Source organism: Ochotona princeps, chromosome 24 (assembly GCF_030435755.1).
Source record: "Ochotona princeps isolate mOchPri1 chromosome 24, mOchPri1.hap1, whole genome shotgun sequence".
In the NCBI taxonomy this organism is placed as follows: Eukaryota; Metazoa; Chordata; class Mammalia; order Lagomorpha; family Ochotonidae; genus Ochotona; species Ochotona princeps.
Window position 1 is genome coordinate 4,210,840 of NC_080855.1, and position 13,804 is coordinate 4,224,643.

General features: G+C 52.8%; 1 protein-coding gene across 2 annotated transcripts in view; it reads right to left on the bottom strand.

Moving 5' to 3' along the window:
• Positions 1-13,804, bottom strand: part of BAIAP2L1 (BAR/IMD domain containing adaptor protein 2 like 1) — an 80,461-nt gene that overhangs the window by 2,584 nt on the left and 64,073 nt on the right. For both annotated transcript variants that reach the window (XM_012930993.2, XM_058680301.1), the window contains exons 6-12: positions 12,955-13,092; positions 12,318-12,470; positions 9,548-9,715; positions 8,037-8,184; positions 6,253-6,460; positions 5,564-5,641; positions 4,319-4,499 (exon numbers count right to left, since the gene is read on the bottom strand). In XM_012930993.2, coding sequence (XP_012786447.2) covers positions 4,319-4,499; positions 5,564-5,641; positions 6,253-6,460; positions 8,037-8,184; positions 9,548-9,715; positions 12,318-12,470; positions 12,955-13,092 — 1,074 coding nt within the window. The remainder of the gene's footprint in view (positions 1-4,318; positions 4,500-5,563; positions 5,642-6,252; positions 6,461-8,036; positions 8,185-9,547; positions 9,716-12,317; positions 12,471-12,954; positions 13,093-13,804) is intronic.

Sequence of the window (13,804 nt, forward strand, 5' to 3'; positions counted from 1 at the left end):
CAAGAGGAGAGCCAACTGGCCTCTGACCAAATGCCAGACAGCACCCAGCAGGGCTGGCCTGGACATAAGCCTGCAACATGAGCATCCCATATGGAAACTGGTTTGAGTTCCAGCTGTTCCACTTCCTGTCTGGCTCCTTGCTCATGCCTGGGAAAGCAGCAGAATGTGCCCCAAGTCCTTGGGCCCACACACCTACATAGGAGATTCAGAAAAAGCTCCTGGCTTCTGACTTTGCAAATGACCACAATGGCCAGGGCTGAGTAGACCAGCACACAGAAATTTGTATTTTTCCTTCTCTGTAATTCTGCCTTTCAGATTAAAAAAAATTTTTTTTAAATAAAGAAACTTCCAGGCTTTCCCCTAAAATTTGTTAAAACGCTTCTGTTGGGCCCGGCGCAGTGGCCTAGCGGCTAAAATCTTCGTCTTGAACGTACCAGGATCCCATATGGGCACTGGTTCTAATCCCGGCAGCTCCACTTCCCATCCAGCTCCCTGCTTGTGGCCTGGGAAAGCAGTTTGGGACCCTGCACCTGCGTGGGAGACCCAGAAGAAGTTCTGGCTCCTGGCTTTGGATCAGCGCAGTACCAGCCATTGCAGTCACTTCGGGAATGAATCATTGGATGGATCTTCCTCTCTGTCTCTCCTCCTCTCTGTATATCTGACTTTGCAATAAAAATAAATCTTGGGAAAAAAAAAAAAACTCTTCTGTTCTTCCCATCCCTGTCCTCACAGAGGGGGTACTGGGGCCTGGCATCGTGACCAGGGCAACCATGACCCCGGCCATGGAGGAACAGAGCCTAAGGAGGCACATCTATAGTTTGTCTTTCCGAGAGAACCCCAAAACCCAAAGTGCCTCCACGGACACCTGCTGAGCACTGCTCCCAGCTGGTGGGGGTCAGCTCAGACTACCAAGCACACCATGGCTGATGGGTCTCTCAGCTCCCTGCCTTTATTCTCAGTCTGGGAACCTGAGGCCCACACAGCAAAAAGCCAAAACCAGGGTGCCCCTGTGATGCCAAGCAGGTGCTGCTGGGCCGCCCCAGGAACTCACAGCCACAGCACACTTGTGCTCTGTCCCAGTGGCCACACCCTGAGGTGTGGGAGGGTCTTCCCCTTGGACGTGCTGTTCCCCCAAATGGAGGCTTAGTGTGCTCCTGCTAGATGCAGAAGGAGGTGACGTGGCACTGACAGCAGCTACACCCGGCACTGTAGGAGGTGTGTAGCACTGTGGAGTGCTTGGCTGGCCCTCACAACGCTCTCTCCTGCCCGAGCCATCACACCACTTCCCCAGCAGCGGTCAGAACATCGTCGCCGATGACAAAGTCATGGGCTGGGTGCGCAACAGCATCCCTGGGTGACAGGGCTTTCGGGATGGCACTGGTCTAGTTCCTAGGTGGAATGTTGTGCTACTCTGTAAGATGACAACCAGGCAGCTGTGTGCAGCCACTGGGCAGAAAATGAGCAAACAGTGACTCCTAAGTTTCACTGTCTTCTTCCTTGGCTGCCCGTGTGCTCTGGCAGCTGTGCGGCACAGCTGGATCCGGTATGCTTCTGCCTGTCCTCTGGTTTCCAGATGCATTGTTCATCTGTCCTGCTCCTGATATGGAGTGTTTCCTGCTTCAGGCTGCCAAGGCCAGGAGGCCTGTTCCTACAGCTCCCGGTTGGCACTGGCGACCAAGGCAGCTGGGCAGACACTGGGAACACCTGTAGGCCCCTAGCCTACCTTTGCACAGAATCATCCAGAAAGATCACTTCAGAAAACATAAGTTCGGTCGGTGAGTGACACAAATGGGACGTCAGCCAGCTGCCAGCTGTGCACCCATGATGCCTTCACTGGCCTCCTTGCAATGATGGCCACAAAGCTGGGGTGCCCTGTGACAGGGCTCCCAGGTGGGCAGGCCAGGCCTGCAGGCGCCACTGGCTCTCAGAAGGGCTTGGAGGCCGAAGGGCAGGAGGTGAACACACGGACCTGTGGACCCATGACTGTCTCACAGGAAGTAAGCAGCGTTAACAGGAGTTACCCTGGGAGTGAAGTTGGGATTTGTCTTTCTAAAATATGTTTTAATCTTGTCCAACTCCTCCAACACTCTCTGGGCTGTTTGTACAGCAGGAAGTTCCTTTCAGTGGGGTGTCATGGGGACTCTAGTTGCCACACGCTCTCACATGAAATCAGTAACTAAGGCTGCTGGCTTGTGACAGACCCAGGGGCAGTCAGGGACATCAGCCTGTGGGCAGGCAGGCGCAAGGGGGCGCCAGTGTGCTGCTCTGCCTGGAGGCAGCCAGGGGACTGGACTGAGCGAGAGCTCCTCCCAGAGGGGGCCGAGCCACGGTGGAAGGCAACAAGGCAACAGTGGTTACCTCCTCCCCTCTTGGGTCAGGCCCAGGAGGAAGCTGCTGGAAGCAGGTGGGGCTTGTATGCAACCTGCAGGGCAGCTGCGGTGTTGGCTGTGCGTCATGATTGAGCTGAGAGGTGTGCCAGTAAGGCCAGGCCACGTCTAAACTAGCACATGTGTTGTGAGGGATCGAACTGGGCTCTCCGAAAAGGGAGTTCCCTGCAGGAGGCTTGGCCCTCGTGGCAGAAAGAAGCGCTTTGTCACTTCTCAAGTTAGCGTTTTCACTTGTAATTTCCATACTCATGATGACTTCTAGCAAGACTCCCTTTTGGAGCTGATGCTGGGGCTAAACAGGTTAGTCCTCTACCTGTAAGTGCCCGCACCTCACATGGGTGCTGGTTCATGTCTCAGCTGCTCTACTTCCAATCTAGCTCTCTGCTTATGGCTTGGGAAAACTGCAGAGGCTAGCCCAAGTCTTTGGGCCCCTGCACCCGTGTGGGAGACATGGAAAAAGCTCCTGGCTCCTGGCTGCAGATCGGCTCAGCTCCGCCATTACAGTCATTTGGGAAGTGAACCAGTGGATGAAGTCTCTCTATTTTTCAAATAAAAATACATAATAAACCAAAAAAATAAAAAGGATTCCATTTTGAGGCCACTTAACACTCTGAATTAGGCAATGGCGTTCAGCCATCAGCAAAGCTGCCATCATCAGACACAACTGGATGTGTGTACCTCAGACACCCGCGAAGCACCCACCAACACAACAGGCAGGCGAACCACAGAGCACCCTCTGGTCAGGGCTACACTCAGTCAGTTACAGGGAACACAGGAGAGGGGGTAGGCACAGACCCCCACTTGGCTCCTTGTGGGTCGGGGTAAGCACAGGAGGACTGGAAGGCCTGGCCCCAGGAGAATCCACAACACTTACCATACAGGGTGGGGGTAGGTCCAGAGCCATACCACTCATGGCAGAGTTTTGGTTGGGACCATGACAAGTGACTCCTTGTCACTTGTATGACTCCTGCTGTGAGGCAGTCATGGTAGTACTGCGGTGAGGCTGGGAGACACACCTTCTCTATGGGTCCCCTCAGATGGGAGGACGTGGGGCCCAGAGTAAGGCACAGGAGATATCCAACAATACAGAAACCACCTTGGACTTGGGTCGCCACTGAACATACCCGGTGCACGCACATGCTAACTCCAGGATATGCCGGCCTTAAGAGGCACTTGAATGTTCTCAAACTGCCTGAAGGTCACTTCCAAGTCCGACTTGGCAGTTAGTTTGGGAGTTCCCAGCCCTAAGGCCACCAGCACTCGCTGGCTTGGTCCTTCCCAGCTGCTCTGACCCTACAGTTACTGCCATGCGCAGAGTGGAAAAGCTTTACAGTCTGGTTATGGTAGTAATCCAGGCCAATACAAGTGGGATGCAATGTGTCACTCAGTACTCCTGTGAGAGGACCTCCATGCCAGCATGTCCTGTTGTCAGCATGCCACCATGGGCATGGGGCATGGGGGCTGGGGACCCATTTCTACAACCCCAGGTGTTCTGCTGCCCAGACAGGGAGCGCACAAGGCGGCCCCAAGTTCACCATTCTCTCCTTTCTTGCCAGGAGGATTGGGATTAAAGGTCACACACAGCTGGTTTACACCACATCCCGGCACAAAGTAAACAACGAGGACAAACCAGGCTATCACTTTTAACCCAAGTTTCTCATCAGAAAACATGAAAATGGGATGAAGGAGCAGGGAGGGTGGTGAGGTAACAGCACTGCTGTAGCCAGGGCCCAAGGCTGTGAGACCAACAACCTTATAAATCCAGCAACCCACATTGCGGGGCGCACATGGCTCCTGACAAGACAAAGCAGGACGGAGGAGCACTGGAGTGGAGGCCAAAGGTCGTGGGAGAGCCACCTCAGGAGAAAATGACACATTGCCATCCTGCCCACACCCACACCGCCGAGGGGGGACACGGTGGCCATACTCACGGGAGATGTGGTTTCCGGTCTGGGCCCAGGAGCTTTGAAGGTGGAGGCGCCCTTGGCTGTATCCCCTGTTCGGGCAGCAGAGGTCCCCGTGGACAGACACTCAAGGTAATCGGGCGGGGGGATGGCGACGTCGCTCTTCTCACAGAGGTTCACGGTGCTGACGCTTCTCACGGGCGCCAAGCTCCAACCCAAAATGACACAACCCAGGTTAGGTGAGGGCCGAGGAGGAGGGGTCGGCACCCTCCCCCCAGGTCACGGTGTGACAGCGATGCCTCTGCGGGCTCATCACTGTGAACTCAGAAGATGAAAGAAAAGCAGAGAAAATCTAGTCTAATCAAGATCTGACTTTTGATTAATTTACTTAAGTTATCAGCAAGAAAATGAAGACTAGAACAAAACCTAAGCAAGCCCCGCACACTTGAGATTAAAACACGAACAACAAAAAAACCTGACAAACTTGAAAAAACCTTGATTTCAACATCCTAAGAGATGACACTTTTGATGTCTTCTACATCTGCTACAAACGAGGTGTGCAGGTGACACAGAGGGGCATGGAGGGATAAGGGGGGCATGGGAGCGCTGTGTGTGGAGCTGAGGGTCTGCCTTCTGAGTGGTCCACGGAACACAGAGGTTCCACATGAACGTCCCTCGAGAGCTACCAGATACACCTGGGCTCAGCTCAGTTCCTGTACCGTGGTCTCCTCACTTTTAAAGTGGGGCCCCCTCCCAGAGCGGCTGTGGAAGTCACATGAGCTCATCAACATGAAGTACCCTGGAGCCAGTGTTTCTGTAATCTGAGATTAGATACCAACAGGTGCTGGCTGAAGGCCATTGGTGTGGGTGTGGCTGAGGCTGTGGGGCAGGCACTGGTCAGGCCCTGGGGGGAGTGCCACCGTGTAGGAAGTAGGCAGAGAATAAGCTTGCAGAGTGCCTAACAAAGAGGTAGCTTGGTAAGGCCCAATGGAGGAAGACAGCATAGGTCAAGTGAGAGAACCCTCCAGAATGTTCAACAGAATCAGGCCTGTCAAAGTAAGAAGATGGCAAACGTGTGTGCCCTGACTTCGCGCCAGCAGGTGGTAAGGATGAGGGAGGGAGGCCAACAGAGGGCAGCAGCTGGCGCACAGAAATCATTGCAGAAACCGACACATCCCTGAGGTCCTGCAAGATTGAGCCTTCTCTGTGGGGTTTGCTGTGGATCCACATTACAGTTCTGATGGGCCCAAAGCCCCGAAACACATTCACTACCTTGGTGTGGGCGGAGCCACGGTTTCCTGTGCTTTGTCTTCCAGCAACCTGGTGTAGGACGATGGGAACCAACCCCTCCTGCAGGTGCAGAACAAGCAAACAAGCCTTCTTAGCAGGACTCACAGGAAGCGGACGAGCAGTTAAGCAGGCTGGGGAGGACGGCCCACTGGGCCACAGAGCCCAGGTGTGGACGGGATGGAACCAAGGCTTTCAGATACTCCATGTAACACACACACTGTGTCCTCCACATATGTGCAGATCATAGTAATTATATTTCGGTTTTCTCCATTTTTAAAAATTTGCCTGAATAATCCGCGATGAGAACAAAACGTAGTTACAGGAAGGTGTGTGCACTTGCTCAGGGTTGAAACAAGGATGGCATTTAAACAATTTGTGTGTTAAATTCTAACAGAAGTATATCCAATATGTAGATTATCTTGAGAAAACAAAACCCATACTTAAAAGAAAAATTAAACTTTCAGAGGTGATTTTGTGTGAGCAAATAATAAATCTACTCATGCAAAAAATTTATATATGTGCAAACTGCCCGAAACAACCTGAGATCACGTAACTCCAGTTGACAAGGGCACAGCTGTGGTCGATGGATGACCCTGGCTGACAGGCCTTGGACCCGCCATGGCGCCCCCGGCCCGAGGGCTGTGCCACACAGGGTTCCCGTGGAGACTTACACTCGGGTGGTGTCGTGCTCGCCGTACAGCCAGCCGTCCTTCTCTTCGGTGACGAGCAACGTGATGACGTCTCCCTGGGCGAAGCTCAGTAAGGTCTTGTTGGCACCCGCGGTGTGTGGGAAAATGGTCTTCACCTTCTGCTTCTGCATCAGGTTCAACCCGGTTGCCATGGACACCGACCGCTGCAAACTGTTGTCTTCTGAGGCATCTGAGAAAGGGAGTGAGCCAGGAAGGGCCATCAACAGGCAGGGCAGAGCTAGGGGTGGGAGGGCTCTGACCAGTTCCTCACAGCCTCAGGTCCCCGCACTCCCTGGCTCACAGTTACTGTCCCAGGGACAAGAGTTGGAAGGGAGAGTGTCCCCCCATATTTATATATATATAACTTTTTGTGCCTTCAATTTTTGCCAAGCCAGTATATTTAAACAATGTGAGATCTTTTATCTTGCAAATTTTGAACAACGATGGCACAAACTTGCTGTCCCTTTAGCATGCTCCCTGGTGCTGCTGGATCACCAGCAAGTTTCAGCTGCTACTACCAGGCAGCAGAATCGCTGGAATAAATGGCTGCAGTTACAGCTTAGTTTCATATATTTAATTTTTTTTATTTTCACAACTTATTTGAAAGGCCTTTAAAGAGACAGATTGAAAGAACAGGGAGAGGGCCCGGCAGCGTGGCCTAGCGGCTAAAGTCCTCGCCTTGAACGTGCTGGGATCCCATATGGGCGCCGGTTCTAATCCCGGCAGCTCCACTTCCCATCCAGCTCCCTGCTTGTGGCCTGGGAAAGCAGTCGAGGACGGCCCAAAGCCTTGGGATCCTGCACCCATGTGGGAGACCCGGAAGAGGTTCCTGGTTCCCGGCTTTGGATCGGCGCGCACCGGCCCGTTGCGGCTCACTTGGGGAGTGAATTATCGGACGGAAGATCTTCCTCTCTGTCTCTCCTCCTCCTCTCTGTATATCCGGCTTTCCAATAATAATAAATCTTTAAAAAAAAAAAAAGAACAGAGAGAAATTTGCCATCCTCTTGGTCACTCCCCACATATCCACAACAGCTAGGGCTGGGCTAGCTGAAGCCAGGAGTTGGAAGCCCAACACAGGTCTCCCATGTGGACGGCAGCCTCCTGGTGACCTGGGTTACACCTGCTGCTTCCTGGCTGTTAGTGGGAAGCTGGAATGCAGAGCTGGGACTGGAATCCCGCTCCTCCCATATGGGATCCGACGTCTGAAACAGCAGCTGGATGGCTGCCCCAGCTTCACCTGACTGAGCACTCCCTCCAAAGGCCAGGGCCGGGCCTGGACTGTCCCCCTTCCTACTGCACAGCCCCATGACCGCTGCTGCATATGGAATGGGGGCCCAGGACACGCAGCCCAAGCCTGGGAGGCCCTGGGTGCCAGGCTCTGTGGGAGGGAAGAGTCCTGAGTGGTTGAAAAGCAGCAGCAGAGTTGAGGTGAGTCATGAGAAATCCTGTTTCCAGAAACCACGGGTGCTTACAGCACAGAGCCTCCTGACAAGACCGTAACCGCAACTGTGTGACCCTTTCTGGTTTACTATATTGATAAAGAAATTTCATGATGGCTGCTACGGAACAGGGAACACAGTGTGTCTTCTGAAGCACACCTCCTCCCATTGGCCTTCAAGCCACGCCACCTCCAGTGTGTCTGTCTGGCCAGATGTCGAGCCTGTGGGGATCTGGAGGCGCCAAGGCCTGCTCCTCTCCAAAGCACGAGACACTTCCCCAAACACTAACAGCTTCTCTTCTGTGGGAGACTCAAGCTGAGACCTTACCTGTGGAGTTACTGGTCCTCTCGGAGCTCGGCGCAACTGTGGCTGGGTTATTGAACATGTCGATCAAAGGACTGGTGTATGCCCTGGCTGATGGAGCCGGCGGCATCTTCGCTGACTGTTTAGAAAGTGTGTCGTAGTCTTTCCCAACCTGTGAACCGTTCAGTGTTGGGGTTAGTGTTACCAAAGCACCATGGCACGGTTGTCCGCAGGTCCCCAGGGTTGTTTTCACCACAAACTTTAAACTTCACCTTCTTCTCCTAGTTCTTTTGCTTGCAGGACATTGCATTTTTTCTTTTAAAGTCTTACTTAAAAGGTATATACGCAGAAAGAGAGTGAGAGAACCCTCTATCCACTGGTTCACTCCCCAATTGCCTACAAGAGTACAACAGCCAGGTGTGCCAGCTGAAGCCGAGCCTAGAATTCTGTCCAGGCTCTCACGATGGCGGCAGGGTCCGAGCACTGGGGTCATCACCTGCTGCCTCCCAGGGTCCACATTAGCAGAAAGCTGGAATCAGGAATGAAGGGTGAGCTCAAACCCAAGCACACCTAAATGGGGTATGGGCATCCCAAGCAGAGTCCTGACCAGTCACTGGGCCAAATGCCCACTTTCTTCTTCCCTTTTTTTTTTTTTTAACTTGGGCACAGGGGTTTAAGCACTCGGGCAGAGAGCTGGATCAGAAGTAGAGCAGCATCACAGGTACAGGATTAACAGGCTATGCCACGGTGCAGGCCCCAAGCGTCCACCCTTAGATTGTGAACAGGTAGGAGATTAATGTGCGCAAATGTCCACAGGTGTTTCAGAAGAGCAACAAAGTTCTGATTTGGAGAGTGGCAGATGATAACGGCTGAACCCATCACCTGAAACCCCTTGGTGACTTATTTTTCTCTGGAGTGCCTTACAGTGTGATGAATGGTGGCCAACTTAAAGCAGTTCTCACTCTCTATTTATCCACAAAGGTCATACAATTTTGAAAGAGACAAATACACAGACAGAGACAAGCATATATAGAACAAGCCAGCAAGCAAGCTTTCATGCGCTGGGTCTCGAAAAACGCTTGCAACAGCCAGGACTGGGCTGGGCCTGAAGCAGGGAGTCAGGCCTCCGCACCCTAGTGGTAGAACTTGAGCCAACACTGCAGCCTCCCAAGGTCTACGTTAGCAGGAAGCTGGAGTCAGGAGCCAGTGATGGGAGTCAAACTCAGGTACCGTGACATGGGACACAGGTGACTGAATAGCACATTAACCCCCCTGAACCAGATGTCTGCCCTGTCTCAGACTTTTTCCTATCTCTTGTGCTTACAGAGCTTATAAAACTAGAATCACTAAAAGCAACAATAAAATTTCCAAAACAAAGACAGTAACACTAAACACCCAGTACTGCACAGCAAATCCCCGGTCTGCAGGAAAGGGGCTGAAGGTAAGCCGGGAGGGAGGACTCAGGGTTTCCAGCAGAGGTGGCCAAGTCACGTCAACAAACACACAGGTAAAGCAGGAGAGAGAAAGCTCCTTACCATGTTGCTCCTCTCAATCATGGGTGAAGGCTGAGGGGTCCCGGACACTGGGGTAGAGATGGGGGTCTTTATTTCTTCTATCATGTTCATGATTTTCTCTGGCACTTTGGTGGCATCCCCACAGGTTTCCTGCCACCGGGGCAGTTTGGAATTAAGTAACTCAGCAGACTGTAAATCCAAAAGAAACCAGCATAAAGACAAAAGTACACTGTTGGAAAGCCTGACACGCATTGCCTCTGGTATCATTACTAACGATACTCCTGGGCCAGCACCGGGAGACTGGGAGCAACACGTGCATTAGAGAGAGATGCAACGCCGAGGGCAACAGGGATGCCCAGCTGTCCTCAGTATACACACAGAGCTTCTGACCCAAGGGGGAACTGTAAAAGATGAACAAGTCCAAATACTAAAGGGAGGGGCTGAGTCATCTGTCATCAATCCCTACTGTTTTCTCGTTGGCCCCAGAAACACGAATCATTGCATTCTTCCTATTTTTTTTTTTTTGGTAAAATTTATTTATTTTCATCAGAAAGGCAGATTTCCAAAGAGGAGAGAAAAATCCTCCATCTACTGGTCCACTTCTCAAATGGCCACAATGGCCAGAGTTGAGCTGATCTGAAGCCAGGAGCCTCGTCTGGGTATCCCAAGTGGGTGCAGGATCCCAAGACCTTGGACCACGTTCTACTTTCCTAGGACTCAAGCAGGGAGCTGGAAGCGAAGTGGAGCCACTGGGACCTGAACTGGTGCCCATATGAGATCCTAGCTGCATGCAAGGTAAGGACTTTAACCACTGAGCTATTGTGCTGGGCCCATTCCTCCTACTTCTAAAAGCAGCACCTCCAAGGTAGGTGACATGCCCGGGGGCCAGCATTAGGCAAGTGGACCAGATTCTGCACAGGACAGAGGGATGACAGGCAGGTATGGTACGTGCTGCCAAGGGCGCCCCTGCCACATACTGACCACAGAGGATTCAGAGCAGCACAGTGAGGAGGCAGGCGGGCACAGGTGAGGCCCTGGAGGCCAAGGCTGCTCTCCCACAAACCTGGCTCAGCTATGCCACCAAACTCCTGGATGCCCTGCTACAACCCAGAACCCCTTCTCTTGTGCAATTGGGTTACAAAATGGAAGTTGGGTGTTGGGAGCCTGGCCTGAAATGTCTGCATGGCACTCTTACGGCTCTCACCCAGCCTATTTAAGAATGGCTGAAATGTTGGGCCCGGCGGCATGGCCGAGCGGCTAAAGTCCTCACCTTGAAAGCCCCGGGATCCCATATGGGCGCCGGTTCTAATCCCGGCAGCTCCACTTCCCATCCAGCTCCCTGCTTGTGGCCTGGGAAAGCAGTTGAGGACGGCCCAATGCATTGGGACACTGCACCCGCGTGGGAGACCCGGAAGAGGTTCCAGGTTCCCAGCTTCGGATCGGCGCGCATCGGCCCGTTGCGGCTCACTTGGGGAGTGAATCATCGGACGGCAGATCTTCCTCTCTGTCTCTCCTCCTCTGTGTATATCTGGCTGTAATAAAATGAATAAATCTTTAAAAAAAAAAAAAAGGCTGAAATGTCTGCATGGCACTCTTACAGTTCTCACCCAGCCTATTTAAGAATGGCAGGTGGTGTGGGTGTGAATCCTGCACGTCTGCCCAGGCATCACCCTGGCACACTGGGGCACCGTACTGCTACACCATGGTCCACCAGCTTGGGCCTCTTCACTCAAGAACCACAGAAAGAACTGGGGTGCTTTAGCTGGTGTAACTTAAGATACAAATGCGGCTTTCTGACAGTTGATGCGACTTCCAGAACACAAAAAAGCAGATCTGGACTCTAGCACTTTGTAAAACATGATGGGGACCCAAGGTTAAGTCTAAGACTTCACCAACAGCCAGAGTGTCCCACGATGTGGGGACACTGCCACAGGAAGAGAACTGTGTGGCCATCCTGGGCCCCTAGCCATGACACTGGGCAGCAGGCTGTCCTCTATGGAAGCTGCGGGTTCAGAGCTCCCCTGACGTTGCAGGTACTCTTACGGATGTACTGTCAATAAGAGCGAGCATATAATACAAATGAAGATCTCAAGCATGTAGATTTGACAGTCAAAACAAAAACATTCTGGAACATGTTAACATGCACATGCATAAGCCCAGCCATCTTCCCTGAAACGTCACTTCTGCCCACATGCGTGGAAAGTTTCTTGCACCAGGGAGCACCTTGGTCGTCACTAGCTTTGGTAGCTTACACAGGCCCAACGTGACCCATCACTTGAGATAATCAAGAAGAAAGGAAATTTAACACATATTGTATGGCAGTTCCTGGGGATCTAACATCACAGCTTTGTGGGCTGGCAGGAGGAGGGCAGCCAAGCCAGCTGCTGAGTTGGGGCAGCAGGGATGAACTGTAGAGGAGCAATGCTCACAGCGACCCTGCGTCCTGGTGGGGGACCTCGGGGCCTGTAGCGGCACTGCCATTGGTCTCACCCCCTGGCCACAGGGGGACGTGGCAAACTGCTCAGGTGGGAAGAACCAGGTGCTCTGGGATCACCTAGTGCTGAGAATGCAGCCGTCTGTGAAAGTGCTGACTCACAGGTGAGCACGAAGAAAGAACCGTTTCTCATGATTCTAAGAGGTATTTTAAATTTGGCTGCAACTAAGTAAGTGTAACAAGCAGACTCTGGAGCACTAAACCTGCACTTCTGATAAGTTCACAAACGGGCCCTGAGGGCAGGAGGCTGGGCCTAGAGGCAGGTGCACTTGGGGGTGGGCCCTGCCGCATGCCCACCTGCAGGTGGTAGCGGTGGATGAGGTCCGCGAAGCCGCAGTGCTTGTCCACCAGGAAGCAGAAGCGCCTCTTCTCCTCCAGCAGAGCTTCCTTGCAGCCGTCCGCGATGAACTTCTGGATCTCACTCTGGCGAGAGGTAACAGTCTCCACGTACTGCAAAGACAGATCCCAGCGGTACAGGGGTGAGGAAGCCCGGAACAGCAGTGGACCCGATGCCCACCTCCTGCCATCTGCATGCCTGGCTATGCGGATCATGCAGTAAGCACTAGGCGTTGATATGCAGCATCGCGGCCTGACCCTGTCATTAAGACCCCTGAGTCAGGAAGCTTTACCCTCCTGCAGGGCCGTGTGCACAAAATGCTCCGTCCTGCCCAGGGACACGGTTCTGCTCTGCTGGGAACCAAGAAGCCACAGGTTCAAACCCCAGTGTGAATGCCAATCACATGACTCTGCCTGGGCCTCATCTTCCCATCTGTAGAATGGGAACAATGAGGCTCCTCACGGACAGTTCCCTCTGCCTCCCAGCCTTTAGGGGGCTGTGGACTGCTCTGGAGACCCCAGCCTGTGAGCAAGCCTCCCCTCAAGCCGTGAACGTCATCAACAAGGGAAGGAGAGACACCACCACCAGGAAGTTCACCTCCATTTCTTTGTGCTCATATTTCAGCGCGTTTCGTGCTCCTTGACTTTTTCTCCTGATCTTCTTCAACTCAGCTTGAGATTTCTCCAAAGAATCTAACTTGCTTCTGTGTTCGGCTTGGTACCTTTTCAGAGTTGCCTGCAAGTTAAATGCTGTGCTTGCTTTGGCTTGTAGGGATGTTCGCTCACACTTCCGCCCCAACCCCTCCCACAGCCCTTCCGTTCAACTCGGAGGCTGAGTCTGTCCTGTTGCTTCGAGGGGACCTGACTAGGAGGCAGATCCCTGAGACAGGTGTTTTCTTTCTTCTGTTCCTTCTTTCTGCCAAGGGCTCTGAACACCAAGCAGTCAGTAAGTGTTCTACAGAAGGCATGAACAGTATCAGACCACACGTTGCTGGCGGTTTTGGGATTTATGATGTCAAGACGCAGAATAAACAAGTGTAACCGCTTCCGTGACTGGATGCTGTCTGGAGAACACGGGGCTGAGGCTGGGACCCCAGCTCTACTCCTGTGTGCTGTGTGCTCTCAGCAGGCAGTCAACTGCCCTTGAACCCACACTTCCCTACCATCTTCAACTGCCTAGAGGGTCTGGGTAGAAATCAGGCAGCACAAAGAATCCCTTGGCTGCTGTGCGTGTGGTGCTGTGTCTCTACCAGGGGCAGCGCACACTGTGGCCCCTACCTGGACCTCTGACCTCGAGAGGACAATGGTGAGATGACTTCAGAGTCACCTGCACTGCTCACTGCCACAGGGGGTTCTTGGTGAAATGCAAAGGGACTTTGGATGTTGAAAGAAACTATTCTAAGCATAAAGGGCAAATGGAGAACCCTGGGCACTTTGGCTGGAGGACT